Source organism: Diabrotica undecimpunctata, chromosome 8 (genome assembly GCF_040954645.1).
Source record: "Diabrotica undecimpunctata isolate CICGRU chromosome 8, icDiaUnde3, whole genome shotgun sequence".
Taxonomy (NCBI): domain Eukaryota; kingdom Metazoa; phylum Arthropoda; class Insecta; order Coleoptera; family Chrysomelidae; genus Diabrotica; species Diabrotica undecimpunctata.
This window is the reverse complement of record NC_092810.1, coordinates 83,699,477-83,714,928: the sequence shown is the minus strand read 5'-3', so window position 1 is coordinate 83,714,928 and position 15,452 is coordinate 83,699,477. Positions and strand designations below refer to the sequence as shown.

The following is a 15,452-nucleotide window of genomic DNA, read 5'->3' as shown; positions in this document are numbered from 1 at the left end:
CAGAAAGTTCTCGTAAAGAGTCACATCCTTAGTAAGAGTGATGCAGGACTGTCTTCCAAATTTACGCCGCGTCGCGATGGCCCATACCTTATCCTCAACCAACTTTCTCCTACTTCGTACTAGTTAGCAACTGTAATGCACCCGGATATAGCAATTGGAAAGTACCATGTATCTGCTCTATATCCTTTTGTGGAGGATGATTCCAATTCGCCTATAACACCTCTACATGAGTTACGTAGTAGAGGACGACCTTCAAACACGTTGCACAAAGGTGTTCCAGATGAAGCCAAAGGGGCTATCCCAAAACGACACCTAAAGCCAACGCAGCAATCCGCAAGTTCTGGTGTACCTGAAACCACAACCCGTGACCCCAGAAGTACCTCTTTGCCTGCAAATAGTAATGGTTCTATGCAGAGACCCAGGCGTTCCAAGCACTGTCCTAAGCGTTACCAAGACGCCCATGAATGATGCCCGAGGTTTGTCCCAAGCCCTCGCCAATAATCAACAACCATACATGTTTTGTATCAGTCATCTTCTACGTCTGATCCAAAGGGGGAGGATGTAACAAGATTATACTTGGCAACCCTGTCAACCATTGTGACGTAGGATGCTGCTAACGGTTGTCTGCCATTTTCATTGGCATTGTCATATTGTCTACATAGCAATCAACATGTGTGTATCTGTATAATGTAGTTTTAATAATGTCTATTGTTTTATTTTTCATCTGAATACACCACATCAAGCAATGTGTTTTATTATCACTTACATCAACCTGTAAATGAGTTACCCCTTAAAGAGTTTTATTTCCTACGGACCGATTGTTGATATATATATATATATATATATATATATATATATATATATATATATATATATATATATATATATATATATATATATAAACAAAAAGGTTAATGCGAGTTGAGAATAAAGGTAAAAGGTATCGGCATAGCTCGCAACAAAGGAAAAAAATATAATAAAATATGTGTATAAGATGGAAGGCAACCGTATACCATGCGGTCCATATGTATGGAATAAATTCATTTTTGACGTTATTATGTACTATCTGAAAAAAATCTGAAACAGGTCGATTTTTATTCTTAAATTGACAATTTACAGTATGAAAATATTATCCCCTTCCAGCACCCCCTTTGAATTATAAGCACCCCGTCAAAAATTTTAAATAACAAAGGGGGTTGTGTAGCACCTTGTTAGAAAGGGATTTTAGTCTTCTGTTCAGAAATATAAAGTTTTTTAAGTTTGGTGAAATCATAACTAAGAAAATTGATTTTTAAGATGTAAAATTTTGATAATGCAAAATGACCACCATTCACTTCTTGACAATAGCCGAGGCGATTTTGGAATTCTTGCACATTTTGATAACCCCTGAACCACTTCAGGGGTTATTTTGTTAACTTCTTCCATTATCGTAACTTTTAAATCAGCAATACTGTTTGGTCTATTGAAATATATTTTAGAATTTAAATAACACCATAAGAAGTAATCGAGGGGAGTCAAATCGGGGATCTAGCCGGCCATTCGATCGTTTCACGTCTTCCAATCCACCTATTGGGAAAAACCTCGTTTAAATAATTTCAAACCATACGTGCAAAGTGCGGAAGAGCTCTGTGTTGGTGGTAGTAAATAGATCGATCTATCTCATTTGGAGATTGACATCAGGAAAAAATCTTCGTAATGTAAGCACTAAAAAGTTAATCAAAAAATCTAGATAAACTCACCATCACCTGTGCCCTCAAAAAAATAAGGACCAATAATTTTATTGTTAATGATACCAGCCCAAATTTTAATTTTTTTTAGGATATTGAGTGAGTCTCACACACCCAGTGAGGATTTTGTCGGAGTTTGTTAACCGTTTCGTTTAAATGAAACGTCGCTTCATCAGAAAAAACTATTTTGTTTATGAACTGCAAATCTGCGTTTATTCTGTCCATCGTCATTTCACAGAATTCTTGCCTTCTATCGGAATCATCCTCATTCAACTCCTAAATTAACTGAACTTTGTAAGAGTGGTATTTTTCTTTATGTAAAACTCTCAAAATAGATAATTTTCTTACTTCATTGACGGCGGCCAGTTTTCGAGTTGTCTTATGCGGATTTTCCTCAATCTCTAGAAGTACATCTAACTTTTTTTCATCAGTAAATTTAACATTTCTACCTGGTTTTTCAATGGAAACTTCTTTTCAAGTTTTCTAACTGTAGACTGCGAAACTTATTGACCAGGATATTTATTATTAAACATTTTCACAAACCTCCTTTTGAGTTCTTGTTTTATTAACAAAACCAATCATAATTAAAATGTCTATTCTTTGAGTCTCGGACAAATGAGCCATAATTAAATTTAATACGCGCACAAATATTATACTGACGTCTTTTAGTAACTTTAAATATCTAAATGACAGCAGCCTACTAGATTCCTATCAATTGTTTATTTGGCTTTTTGACTAATATTTTATTATCTTTAAAGTTTTTTCCCTAATGTTTAGCAGAACAGATATGAAAATACCTGATTTTTTCTAAAGTATATTTTAATTGATCAGGCAATATTGCTGATTTAAAAGTTAGGATAACGGAAGAAACTAACAAAATAACCCTCGAGGTCATACAAAATGTTGTACGAGAATTCCAAAATCGCCTCGGTTATTGTTAAGAAGTGAATAATGGTGGTCAAGTTGAACAAATCATATAATTGTAAAAATCTATTTTCTCATTTATGATTGCACAAACTCAAAAAACTTTATATTGCTGAACAGATGACTAAAATCCCCTTCTAAAAAGGTGCCTAAAAAGGGTAATTATAATTCAAATGGGGTGCTGCAAGGGGATAATATTGTAATATTGTAAATTGTCAATTTAAGAATAAAAATCGACCTGTTTCAGGTTTTTTTTTCAGATAGTACATAATAACGCTAAAAATGAATTTATTCGATACATATGGACCGCATGGTATATTAAAATATGTGTATAAGATATGTGTAACCGCAATATAATAAAATATGTGTATAAGATGGAAGGCAACCGTATATGTATACGTATTTTTGGTTGTCTTCAGTACGGTGTGCAGCCAAGTTAGAAATGGAGCGAATTTGAGGTTATCTTGCAAGTACTACAAAGTTCATATATATATATATATATATATATATATATATATATATATATATATATATATATATATATATATATATATATATATATATATAAATATATATATATATATATAAATATATATATATATATATAAATATATATATAAATATATATATATATATATATATATATATATATGTATATATATATAATAATATATATATATATATATATATGTATATATATATATATATATATATATATATATATATATATATATACACTCGCGATCATAAAATCCGGGTCACCTTGAAAATCACCGTTATTTCATTTTTAACGAGCTTTATCGTAAATAATAATAACACAAATACAAACTAATGCATGTTTCCGAGAATTGTTGTCCCCTTAGTGGTTTCCTTTGTAACAAAGAATTCCAATAATGCCAATTTCGCGGAAAACTATACACTTCCCAAAATAAACGGTACCTGTAACTGCCGCTTGTTTTAAATGTCTCATTTGTGCTTCGACTTTCTGTTCAAACGCAACAAATAAACGTTTATTATTGCAACCATTAGTGTGTATTAGTGCCATTATTAGTGTTTATTATTGTTTATTTTTTGCCAAAAATGCCTTTGACTGTTGTTGAAACAGCACGTATTGTTGCGCTTGTGGAAGACGGTCATACTCAACGGCAAGTCGCAAGAACTGTTGGCGTAAGCCTTTCTACGGTTCAACGAGTGCTTCAACGCTTTCAGGAGACGGGTTTGCTAACCAGACGACCTGAATCTGGACGAAGAAGAACGACCACGGTACGAGATGACCGTTTACTTATGTTTCAGGCTTTACGAAACCGGATCTCAACTGCGGTTGTGCATCGAAATCGTCTACAGGAAGTACGAAATTGCAATGTTAGCGTTGCAACAGTCAGGAGAAGACTTTGTTCTTCTGGACTATCTTCTCGGGTAATGGCTACAGGACCGCCACTTCGCCGGGCGCATCGAGTTGTACGACTAGCTTTTGCTCGACAATACGCGCATTGGAGAATTACTGATTGGAGCAAAGTGTTATTCTCAGATGAATCCCGTTTCTGCCTAACTGGATCCGATGGACGTGTAAGAGTTTGGAGGAGAACCGGTGAACGATTTTCACAAGCTTGCATTGCTCCAAGAATGTGATTTGGTGGAGGCTCGTCCATGGCTTGGGGAGGTGTATCTTCCGATTTCCGCACAGAATTACCCTTCATTGAAAATGGGTCCTTAACTGCACGAAGGTACATTACGGAGATTGTGGAAGAACATTTTATGCCCACCATGGCGAGACTTGGAGAAGACGCCGTTTTTATGCAGGACAATGCGCGACCGCACGTTGCCAGGATCAGCATGCAATATTAGACGGGTTGGAATTGCGAGGTTACCCCGGCCAGCTAGGTCTCCGGACCTGAATCCCATCGAACATCTCTGGAACAATTTGAAAAAACGTATTCAAACCCATACACCACCTCCTAACAACGCAAAGGAGCTTAGAGATCTGTTAGTGAGAGAGTGGAATCACTTACCACAACATGTAATCCGGAGAAAAATTGAGAGTATGCCCTGTCGTTTGCAAGAGGTTATTAGAGCAAGGGGAGGCAATTCACGATTTTAGTCACTGAAATTTCACTGATGTTTCACCACGTTCTGTATTTTCAATTTTTTTTCGTATGTCTGTTTTATCAACAATTTGGTTTGTTTTCTGATTTTTTAATAAAAACAATAAAAACCGTTGTTTTTTTCTTTCAAAACAAACATTAATGGCAAATAAAAAATACATTAGCCTAAAAAAAGGTTATTACTGCACCAGAGGCAAAAATATTCAATAAACTTGAAATTTTTAAGGTGACCCGGATTTTATGATCGCGAGTGTATATATATATGTATGTATATATATATATATATATATATATATATATATATATATATATATATATATATATATATATATATATATATATATATATATGTATGTATATATATATATATATATATATATATATATATATATATATATATATATACATATATATATATATATATATATATATACATATATATATATATATATATATATATATATATATATATATATATATACATACATATATATATATATATATATATATATATATATATACATATATATATATATATATATATATATATATATATATATATATACATATATATATATATATATATATATATATATATATATATATATATATATATATATATATATATATATATATATATATATATATATATATATATACGTAGGTAGGTACGTGCTTTTCTAAAAATAGATTTATAGATACAAAAGGATTTCATTACCAAGTTGGATGTGTTTTTTCATATGCGAAAATTTCCTAATGTATTTTGTTAACGTGAGTGTGTCTTTATACGTTTTATTTAAGAATCCGGTTAATAAGAACTTCTTTTATTTCATCCATTGTTTCATGATATCTTATATACAGCTTTTTTATTATTTTATTTCTTCTATTTTATTATTTTATATTTTTCTGGATTCTATTTCTTATTATTCTATTTTTTATTAACCTTCTGGATAGAAGGTTATCTCAAAATAAATATTTAAGTGCTAAAATACGAGTAGATATTTTTTTGTTAAAATGGGTAGTAGTGCACAAAAAAGGGAAGAATGATTAATTTTTCTAACATGAATTATACCACTTCACCAATATTACATATTTCTGAATGTTTTATCCCGTATTTAAGGGTAATATGTATTCAATATAAGTGGAGTTAGTGTCAAATTTGCAATGATCTTTATAAGTAATAGCTTACTGACTGTACTTTACGTGTTCAGTTCACATAAATAAACCTTGTCCCTTCAAAAAGAGCGATTTGAACGGTAAAGTTAACTAAGAAAGTGTGATAAGTCTTGTACCACCCCACATGCACACAAGTTAACCGGTGTTTGCAGGCAAGAGTCCTCCTGGCAGATTTAAGGATGATAACTACCATAAGGAAGTTCCGTTCGAGGGATCAGATGGCGAGGAGCAGCTTATTTTTGTTTGTATATCTTGCAGATGTGTTGATATAGCCAGTTTTTCCTTGATTCTAGTCATGAAATGGGCTGGTATTCGTGAAGTGGATGTCACGAATCTGGACTTTCTTTTTTTTGCTCTCTAGCTACTTATCTTCGGATATTAGGTGGATTGATAGCTACGATATTGTAGAGCTTATGTATCGATGTGAGTCTTAATATTCCCTGAATTTGGCTGACTAATTTATAACTAAATATTTTATAAGTTATTTAAATAACTATTTATAAGCGGCATTTAGATTAACAAATACCACTCCTCATACCTGATATTTTTCGTACTTCTTTTCGCTGTGTTGGGCAAGATTTAGTATTTGTGACATATAGGATCTAACCTGTCATATATAGCCACTTTTGTCTTTTAATTTGAGTTTTTCTTCTATTATCGGTTTATATTAAGGATCATGTACAGAAGTATTCTGTATAGCTGACAAAATAAATAGATATATTGGCCGATAGCTTTTGTGGTCGTTGGAGTTTTTGCCAGGTTTAAGCAAGGCAACAACTTTGTCTTTGCTTTGCTTGTCTAAAGACTTTGGATATTAGCCATTGTTGTATTTTTAGTTCAAATTTTATAGTTAGTTTTGTGCTCAGATCCTCAGCCAGGAGCCGTATATTGTTCATTATATACGTGGATAGCGGATCCAAGCTCAACATCGTTGAAAGGTTCTCTCAGCTGACTGGTTTTGTTTTCTCTCATTATAAGTTTTTCTTTGCTTCTTTGCCTGCATTTAATATGTAATTTTCAGCGATTAGCTTAATACCAAATACCATAGGATTGGCCATCTATGTGCTTCCTGCATTTTGTTAAGCGCATATGTAAAGTGGAGTGTCTTTATCTCTAGATATACTCTTTGGAGTATAAAACTGTGTCTAAAGGACCGATTTGACAAAAAACATATTGAACGGGTGATTTAAGTGTGAATTGAACATTACCCAGGGTACGCCCGATTGCGGTGGTCTTATTAGTACTTCAATTTTCGTGAACGCTTTTACTTCAAACTTCATAAAAAATGACTAATCTTTCACTTTTCTGTTACTGTTATTTTAAGACGATATTTCGAGTCAGATTTGTATAGTAATAACTATAGTCAATATATAGTCTCTATAAGTAAATGAGTTTGTGGTATCGGTTACAACTCAAATATATTGATAATGAGGAAATAAACAGGTTAAAATAGGTGTAGAAAATTTTACCTACATATATCGGCACCATTGTTCAGGAGATGGGTTTATCCCAGAGATCAAAGGTTACATACTTTTACAGGCGTATTCTAGGTTCTATTTATATATTTTTATTACTAAAAAAGTGTATTTATAATAAAGGCCTTAAGCTATCTGTAGATTCCATGAATATTAGAATCTATGGAAATTAGCAAATTAAAAAATACAGACATAATTCTGAATGACCAACTTGAGACAAACAGTTATCCCCTCCTCAACTTATTCAGTTACAAAATATGACGTGTAAACGCATACCTGTTTAATTGTTAGATAAAATGAATTTCCATCAAGTAACGGTCGAATCTATCACTTACTAAAAGAGTACGAAAAGACCTGCTTATGCTTTAGAGTATGGGTACTTTAGTACAAAGTACCCTTTGCTTTTGCCAATTGCTTTGTCACTTTCTCAGCGATGGGTCTCCCTTTTGCTCATCAATAATGTTCCCGCTCGATATAGTTATTCTAAGATATTCAGATTTCACTATATGCTCTACATTTGGTTTTATCTCCTATTAATTTACAACTACGACGAAATCTTTATAATATATCTGATGCATTGATAATAAAGTGGAGTAGAATACTTGGTAGATAATATTTATTTGTTTTGAGTATACTTATTTTACGACCTAGTACATAAAAAATTAATACTTGTGTGCTCAGTGCTTTCTAAGTCTGTAAAACATAAATATGCTTCCATATTAGATTATACATTTATTAAGAATGTCCACTCTCTGAATTGAAGTTTTTATCTTAAAATATGACTGTGTCCCACAATCTTTCACAAAAGTTATTCTTTTCTGAAATTTTCTGAATACGGTTCAGTAGGTTTTTATATTTTGTTTTACGTTTTAATCTTTAAATCGGAGTTCATTTTTTGAAAAACTATAAACATGTGACAACAAATTGCTATATGAACGGCGTTATGCATCACTAGACCCAGCCCCATTTCCTTAAATTGTGGATTATGGCGCTTTCTGGTGGAAAAGAGGAACAACAGGATAACATCAGATGTAGACCAAACAAAAGAAATTAGGACACGCATTGAAATAGCACGTGCATTATTTTTTAAACTTAAAAAGTTTCTTTGTTTTCGGGATATAAAGTTAGAGCCTGAGAATGCTTCGATGTTACGTGTTCTCTACTTTTCTTTATGGCTTGGAAGCGTGAACACTAAAACAAGTCCATCTGAATAAGTTGGCCGCCTTTGAATTTTGGTGTTACAGAAGAATCCTATGAATATCATGGATTCAAAGAATGTTAAACGTGGAAGTAACTAGAATGATAGGAAATGGGGCGGAAATATTATTAACTATCAAAAGACGAAAACTTGAGTACTTAGGACATGTGATGAGAGGGCAAAAATACGCATTATTACAACTTATTATGCAAGGCAAAATCCGAGGAAAGCGAAATGTGGGAAGACGAAGAATATTCTGGCTTAAAAACTTAAGGGAATGGTTTGAATGTAGTAGTGCAGAACTTTATAGAGCGGCAGTCAACAGAGTCCGTATAGCCATGATGATTTCCAACCTTCGATAGAAGATGGAACTTAAAGAAGAAGATAGAAAAAAGCATAAACTATCTACGTAATAAATCCCATTAACCTGTTAGTAACGGATAACCAGATATATTTAAAAAGATTAAGTACCTTTCTTTTTATTTTGGATTTTGAATTTTGCATAACTAGAGCAAGCGACTAAATTTTGTGTATTAGTTTTGGACCAAGCGCCTCTTGCGAGCGTTTTAATGATTGTAAATCGAATATTTGGCAACATATGTACATAAACGTCGTTAACAATGGTGACGTTGGCAACTTGTTGAGGCGTTTAGGTTAAGAAGTAGTTTCAGTTATTGCTTAAATTTTTCTATAATAGTCGCATTACAGAAGAGCTAACACAGAAAGAGAATACTTAACAAAAGACATAACATTAAGTAAAATGTATGAATTGTATATTAAAGAAGCAGACAATGACCTTGTTAAATTTTCGTTTTACAAAAAAATGTTTTTAACACGATTTAATCTTCAAAGAAAAAAGTTGAAAAAAGATACTTGTAGTAGATGTGATTGTTTCGAATTAGAAATTAAAAATTGCGCAGATAACGAACAATTAAGCGTTAAAAAAAGAAAAAATGTGCACTTAGAAGAAAGAAAGCTAGACATGAAGATAAGCAACGATCAACCAGAAGTGGAAACCTTTTGTTTTGATTTAAAGAAAAACTCTTCCCCTTTCGAGAATTCTAATAAATATTGTATATTATAAGCGTCAATTATGTATTTACAACCTTGGTATCCATAGCGCCAAGGATAAAAAAGGTCATTGTTATATTTGGATAGAAGGTGAAGCTGGTCGGGGAGCCCAGGACGTAGGCATTTGTCTTAAGAAACACATTGAAGAAAATGTTACTTCTGCAAAACATGTAATTTTGTGGTCAGACTCTTGTGGCGGCCAAAACCGCAGCATTAAAATAGTTTTGATTCTGAAAATGATTTTGGAAACTCATCCTACCATTGAAAAAATTACATTACGCTATTACTTTCCTAGTCATAGCTTTTACCCAATGGTAGTGATTTTGGAGATTTTGAAAATGCCCTAAAATTTCAACAACGTTTATATACCGTTGATGATTACCTAAACGTGATGAAAAAATTCCGTAAAAAGAACCCACTAGTAGTTCACAGAATGAAAAAAAAAAGAATTCGTCAAGCTAAGAAGAAATAAAAGCGAATCAACAGAAGAGACCAATTTAATAGATCTTGATAAAATATTAAAGTTAACAACTACAATTTCGTAAATATGGAACACTTTAAATATCTTAGATAAATAATCACGGTTAATAATAATGCCACTAAAGAAATACAGATCATAATTTAAACTTTTTACCTATTTTAATACATAGATGCTAATCATGGACAATGACTAAAACGGATAAGGAAGAACTACGAATATTTGAAAGGAAAATAATAGGAAAATTGTTTTAACCTCATTATCATATAGCTACAAATCCGTATAGAAGAAGAACACATACTGAATAAAGAAAGCTCTTATAACGATATTGTTTAGGAAAATAAATTGCTTAAGGTAGATGCAAAACATCCAATCATATTTTAAAAAATTAACATCGTGAAGGTTCTTCTCTGAACCCCATAACAAAGGGCTAATCTTTTATTTTTCATTAAAAATTTAAATTTTAATAAGTCACGTAAATAACGTTTTAAAAGTGCCTTTCCTGAGACAACTTTTTTTAAGCCTGGTTTGTTTGATTACATGTAATTGATTTGATAGTCCCCAACAGATGAGTATTGACTATAGGTAGGATAGCAGGTAGTTGAACAGGCATGTGTTGATAAATATGATGGGCCGGTAGATAGTCTCATTATTCCTAAATCTGACCTCATGTTACCTTCCCCCTTCATTTGTGGAAGTCCTAAAGGCATTTTTTCTCTTGGGGCATCCTCCCAATTTAACTTGGCAATGTAGTTATTATAGAGCCTTTGGATATAGCCAGCGCAACTTTAGCATTGAGATTTAGCTTCTTACACGACGTTGTTTTCTTTATATATGTGTTTGGCCTTGGCATTAGTTCCGTTCGGTATTGGTTAGTACGCGGACCTTTGTAAGTCGGAAAATACTTCTGATGGCTTTTCTAGCAATCCTGATCTAATTAATACCTGAGTTTTACGTACATTGTTTTGTTAGCGTTCTGGCCACATATCCACACATTAGCACTGGTTTAATCACTGTTTTATATATCCCGATTTAAGAAAGTCGTATTAGACCTCTGAGTTTAAAAGTATTATAAGAGTTATATATACATCAGTTAGCTACCTGAATATTCCCTTTTATTTCTTATGTTAGAAAGTTATCTACGATATCTAAAATGTTGCAATCCTTTAAAATTATATGGGTCTATTGTTACGTTATGCCCTACTCTACGTCATCTCTTTTGTATGTTAAAGAACATTTATATGCTTTATTACTGACTATTAGACCGTTTTTTTTATGCTAATATCATTATTTTATAGCATTCTAATAATTTATGGATTAAATCCGGATAGCAAATTGATATTCTTCACTTTCTCGGAAAAATAATATTCTAACACACAAAATCCTATTAAATTGCCAAAACCTTCCTTGCATATTCTATTCACTCATGGGGGGGAGTTTTAATGTTTTCGGGACTGCCATCTGTTAGCAGAGAGCAAAGATATCAGTACCAAGTTAATGCATATAGTAATTGTTGCTTGAACTTTATTATTATTAAACAACACTATATTTTCTAGTAAAATCATCATGACTTTACAGTAAGACAAATTTTCGAACGTTGCTTATGGAAACATCATGTACATACCACCAGGTTCCCTATGTCGATATCCAGCAAAATCGTTGTAATAAGAAGACGGCAAACAAAAATCCAGAGATAAAAATATGCACCAAGAAAGTCTGTTTTATTCAACAGTCGAATAAACTACAGATTCTTGATTCAAATAGTCAAAAAATCAATAAACAGCTTAGTAAAATAGAAATAACGCCTATTTAAGATGTAATCCATTAACGGGCCAAGGTACAAAGCACTCCTGGCATATGCTAATGATATGGATCTCATAAGAAACTCTCTCCGGTCCGCAAACATCTTTAACAAAGTGCACGAAAAATGTTTCACTTAAAATCAACGAAATGAAAACCGAATACAAGCGAATCAACAGAAGAGACCAATTTAATAAATTTAGAAAAAACATTTAAGTCAACAACTACAATTTCGGAAGTATGGAACACTTTAAATTTGCTGTGGCAAAAATCATCATACTTGGGTTACATTGATATATTTATGTGGCAATCAGCTGTAAAAGTCATTGCCTTTTTCCTGTCGGATCATATTTTAGCATATCATATTTTGAGTGAAATTGATCCTAAATGCGTCTAATAATATTAAGTTTGTAAAACAGCTGTCCTTTTATGCTCATACTTTCACCTTTTGTAAAACAGTCTGTGTAAATATAAGGGATTTATATAATCTTTTCATTTCGTAATCTTTTCGTTTTATAATTATAGTTCTCTTGCTTTTATTTTCTATGGTAATACATATACATACCCAATTCAAAAGGGAGAAAACCAGTGACTTCTAAATTAAACATAAACATTATTCTCTCTTTCTCCCTATATGTTATATAAAGATCATCGTCATCGTATAGTCAGAACGGAACAAGATTCTATTGCCTTTTCTTCTTTTTGTCTTCTCTTTCCTATTGAAAATACAGCCAGGTAAATGACGTTTTTAAAATATATGTCAATATTTCTGAAGTGCCTTTCCTTCGATAATTTTTTTAAGCCTAGTTCGTTTGATTACATGTAATTGATTTGATATTCCACAACAGATAAGTATTGATTGTAGGTAGGATAGCAGGTGTTGATAAATATAATGGGTCGGTAGATAGTCTCATTATTCCTAAATCTGACCATATGTTACCTCCTCCTTCATTTGTGGAAGTCTTAAAGGCATTTTTTCTCTTGGGGCATCCTCCCAATTTAACTTGGCAATGCAGTTATTATAGAGTCTTTGGATAAAGCCAGCGCAACTTTAGCACTGAGATTTAGTTTCTTGTACGACGTTGCTATCTTTATATATGTGTTTGACCTTGGAATTAGCTCTGTTCGGTATTGTTTAGTACTCGGACCTCTGTAAGTCGGAAAATACCTCTGATGGCTTTTCTAGCAATCCTGGTCTAATTAATACGTTCTCGTCACGTATCCACACATTAGCACTGGTTTGATCACTATTTTATATATCCTGATTTTAGAGATTCGAATTAGACTTCTGGATTTAAAAGAGGGTTATATATACATAAACATCAGTTAGCTACCTAAATATTCCCTTTTATTTTTTTTGTAACAACATTACCTACGGCATCTAAGACGCTGCAATCTTTCAAAATTATATGGCTTTATTGTTCCGTTATGCCCTACTCTCGATCCTCTCTTTTGTATGTTAAAGAACATTTATTTGATTTTCTCATTAGTGACTATTAGACCATCAGTTAGACTATCAGTCAGACTATCAGTCAGTCCCACGGATTCTGGGGGGCAAAATTCTGACATATTTTAGAAAACCATCTAACAGATATATATCTCTAAAAATTGCAACTTTCAATGCAAGAACCCTGCTATCAGAAGAAAAATTCATAGAAATGGAATCTGAACTTGATAAAATCAATTGGGACATTGTTGGAGTCGCTGAGGTAAGGTTCAACATGCCCTCAAAAATATGAAAAATAATAGAGCTCCGGGGGAAGATGGTGTAGTCATTGAGACAATTAAACTAGGAGGTCCACTTTTGATGTCCCGAATCCAAACACTTTTTAATCTATGTCTGCATAGTGAAAACATTCCAAGTAAATGGAAAAATTCGGTTACAATCCTCCTCCACAAAAAAGGGGATAAATCAGATCTCGAAAACTATAGGCCAATTAGTTTGCTTAACTACCTATACAAGCTCTTTACTCGAATACTGACAAACAGATTAGAAGCAAAACTCGATTTCTATCAATCAGAAGAACAGGCAGGATTTCGAGCGGGACACGGAACAAACGACCATTTGCAATGCCTTAAAACTCTAGTTGAAAAGTCTATCGAATATAACAGACCCCTTGCTCTTATCTTTGTCGACTTCCACAAAGCATTTGACACAGTCGAAACAGTTGCTATCTTAAAAGCACTATCAGAATGCAGAATAGATCACAGGTATGCAAATATTATTCGAAATATATACGAAAATGCGACAACAACCGTTAACCTCCATTGCACTAAGAAGATAAAAATTGGCAGAGGGATGCGGCAGGGAGATACCTTGTCGCCAAAACTATTTATAACAGTTATGGAGTACGCATTTAAAAGGCTAGAGTTTGAATCAAAGGGTATTAGAATCGATGGAAAGATATTCAATCATCTCAGATATGCCGATGATATTGTTCTCATAACAGACAACTTAGGAGAAGCCAGAGTTATGCTACAACAACTACAGCAAGTAACCCAGAAAGTCGGTTTAAAAATAAACTATGGAAAAACAAAAATGATGACCAATCTCGTCCCCAATGAGCTAATAGAAATCGAAAAGTCGCCCATAGAACTTGTGGAAAAATATGTGTATTTGGGTCACGAAATAAGGTTAACGCGAGATAACCAAACATGCGAGCTACTCAGAAGAATAAGTCTGGGTTGGGCTGCATTAGGAAAAATGAGAGACGTATTTAAAACAAATATACCGATCCATTTAAAAAGAAAAGCTTTTAACCAGTGCGTTCTACCAGTCCTCACATACGGAGCAGAAACCTTAACTCTCACAAAAACATCTGCCCAAAAATTGAGAAGGACACAACGAAAGATGGAGAGATCAATGCTTGGAATAAACTTAAGCAATAGAATAAGAAACGGGGCAGTTCGTAGACGAACCGGAGTGGAAGACATTATCGAACATATTACAAAAAAAATGGAGATGGGCAGGACATGTTGCAAGAATGAAAGACAACAGTTGGACAAAAAAATTGCTTGAGTGGAGACCACGGGCTGACAAGCGAAGCCGAGGAAGACCCCCAAAGCGATGGACCGACGACCTCAAAAGAATCGTGACCAATTGGATAGCAGAGGCGCAGAACAGAAGCAGATGGAAAAGTCTAGAGGAGGCCTATGTTCAACAATGGACAACTCAGGGCTGATTGATGATGATGATGATGACTATTAGACCGCTTTTTTTTTGCTGCTACTAGCATTATTTTAGAGCATTCTATTATTTAATTTATGGATTAAATCCGGATAGCAAATAGATATTCTTCACTTTCTCGGAGAAATAATATTCTAACACACAAAATCCTATTAAATTGTCAAAACCTTCCTCGCATATTCTATTCACTTATGAGGAGCAACAGCAATATCAGTGCCATAATAAGGCTTATAGTTCTGGACTGGCTAATTGTTGGATAATGAGAAGCATGAGTGTAGCAGTTTTAATGTTTTCGGGACTGCTACCTGGTATCG

General features: G+C 33.2%; 1 protein-coding gene across 1 annotated transcript in view; it reads right to left on the bottom strand.

Annotated features, from left to right (window-relative positions):
• Positions 1-524: 524 nt before the first annotated feature.
• Positions 525-15,452, bottom strand: part of LOC140448960 (uncharacterized) — a 44,829-nt gene continuing 29,901 nt past the window's right edge. The window contains exon 2 of the mRNA XM_072542101.1: positions 525-654. Coding sequence (XP_072398202.1) covers positions 525-654 — 130 coding nt within the window. The remainder of the gene's footprint in view (positions 655-15,452) is intronic.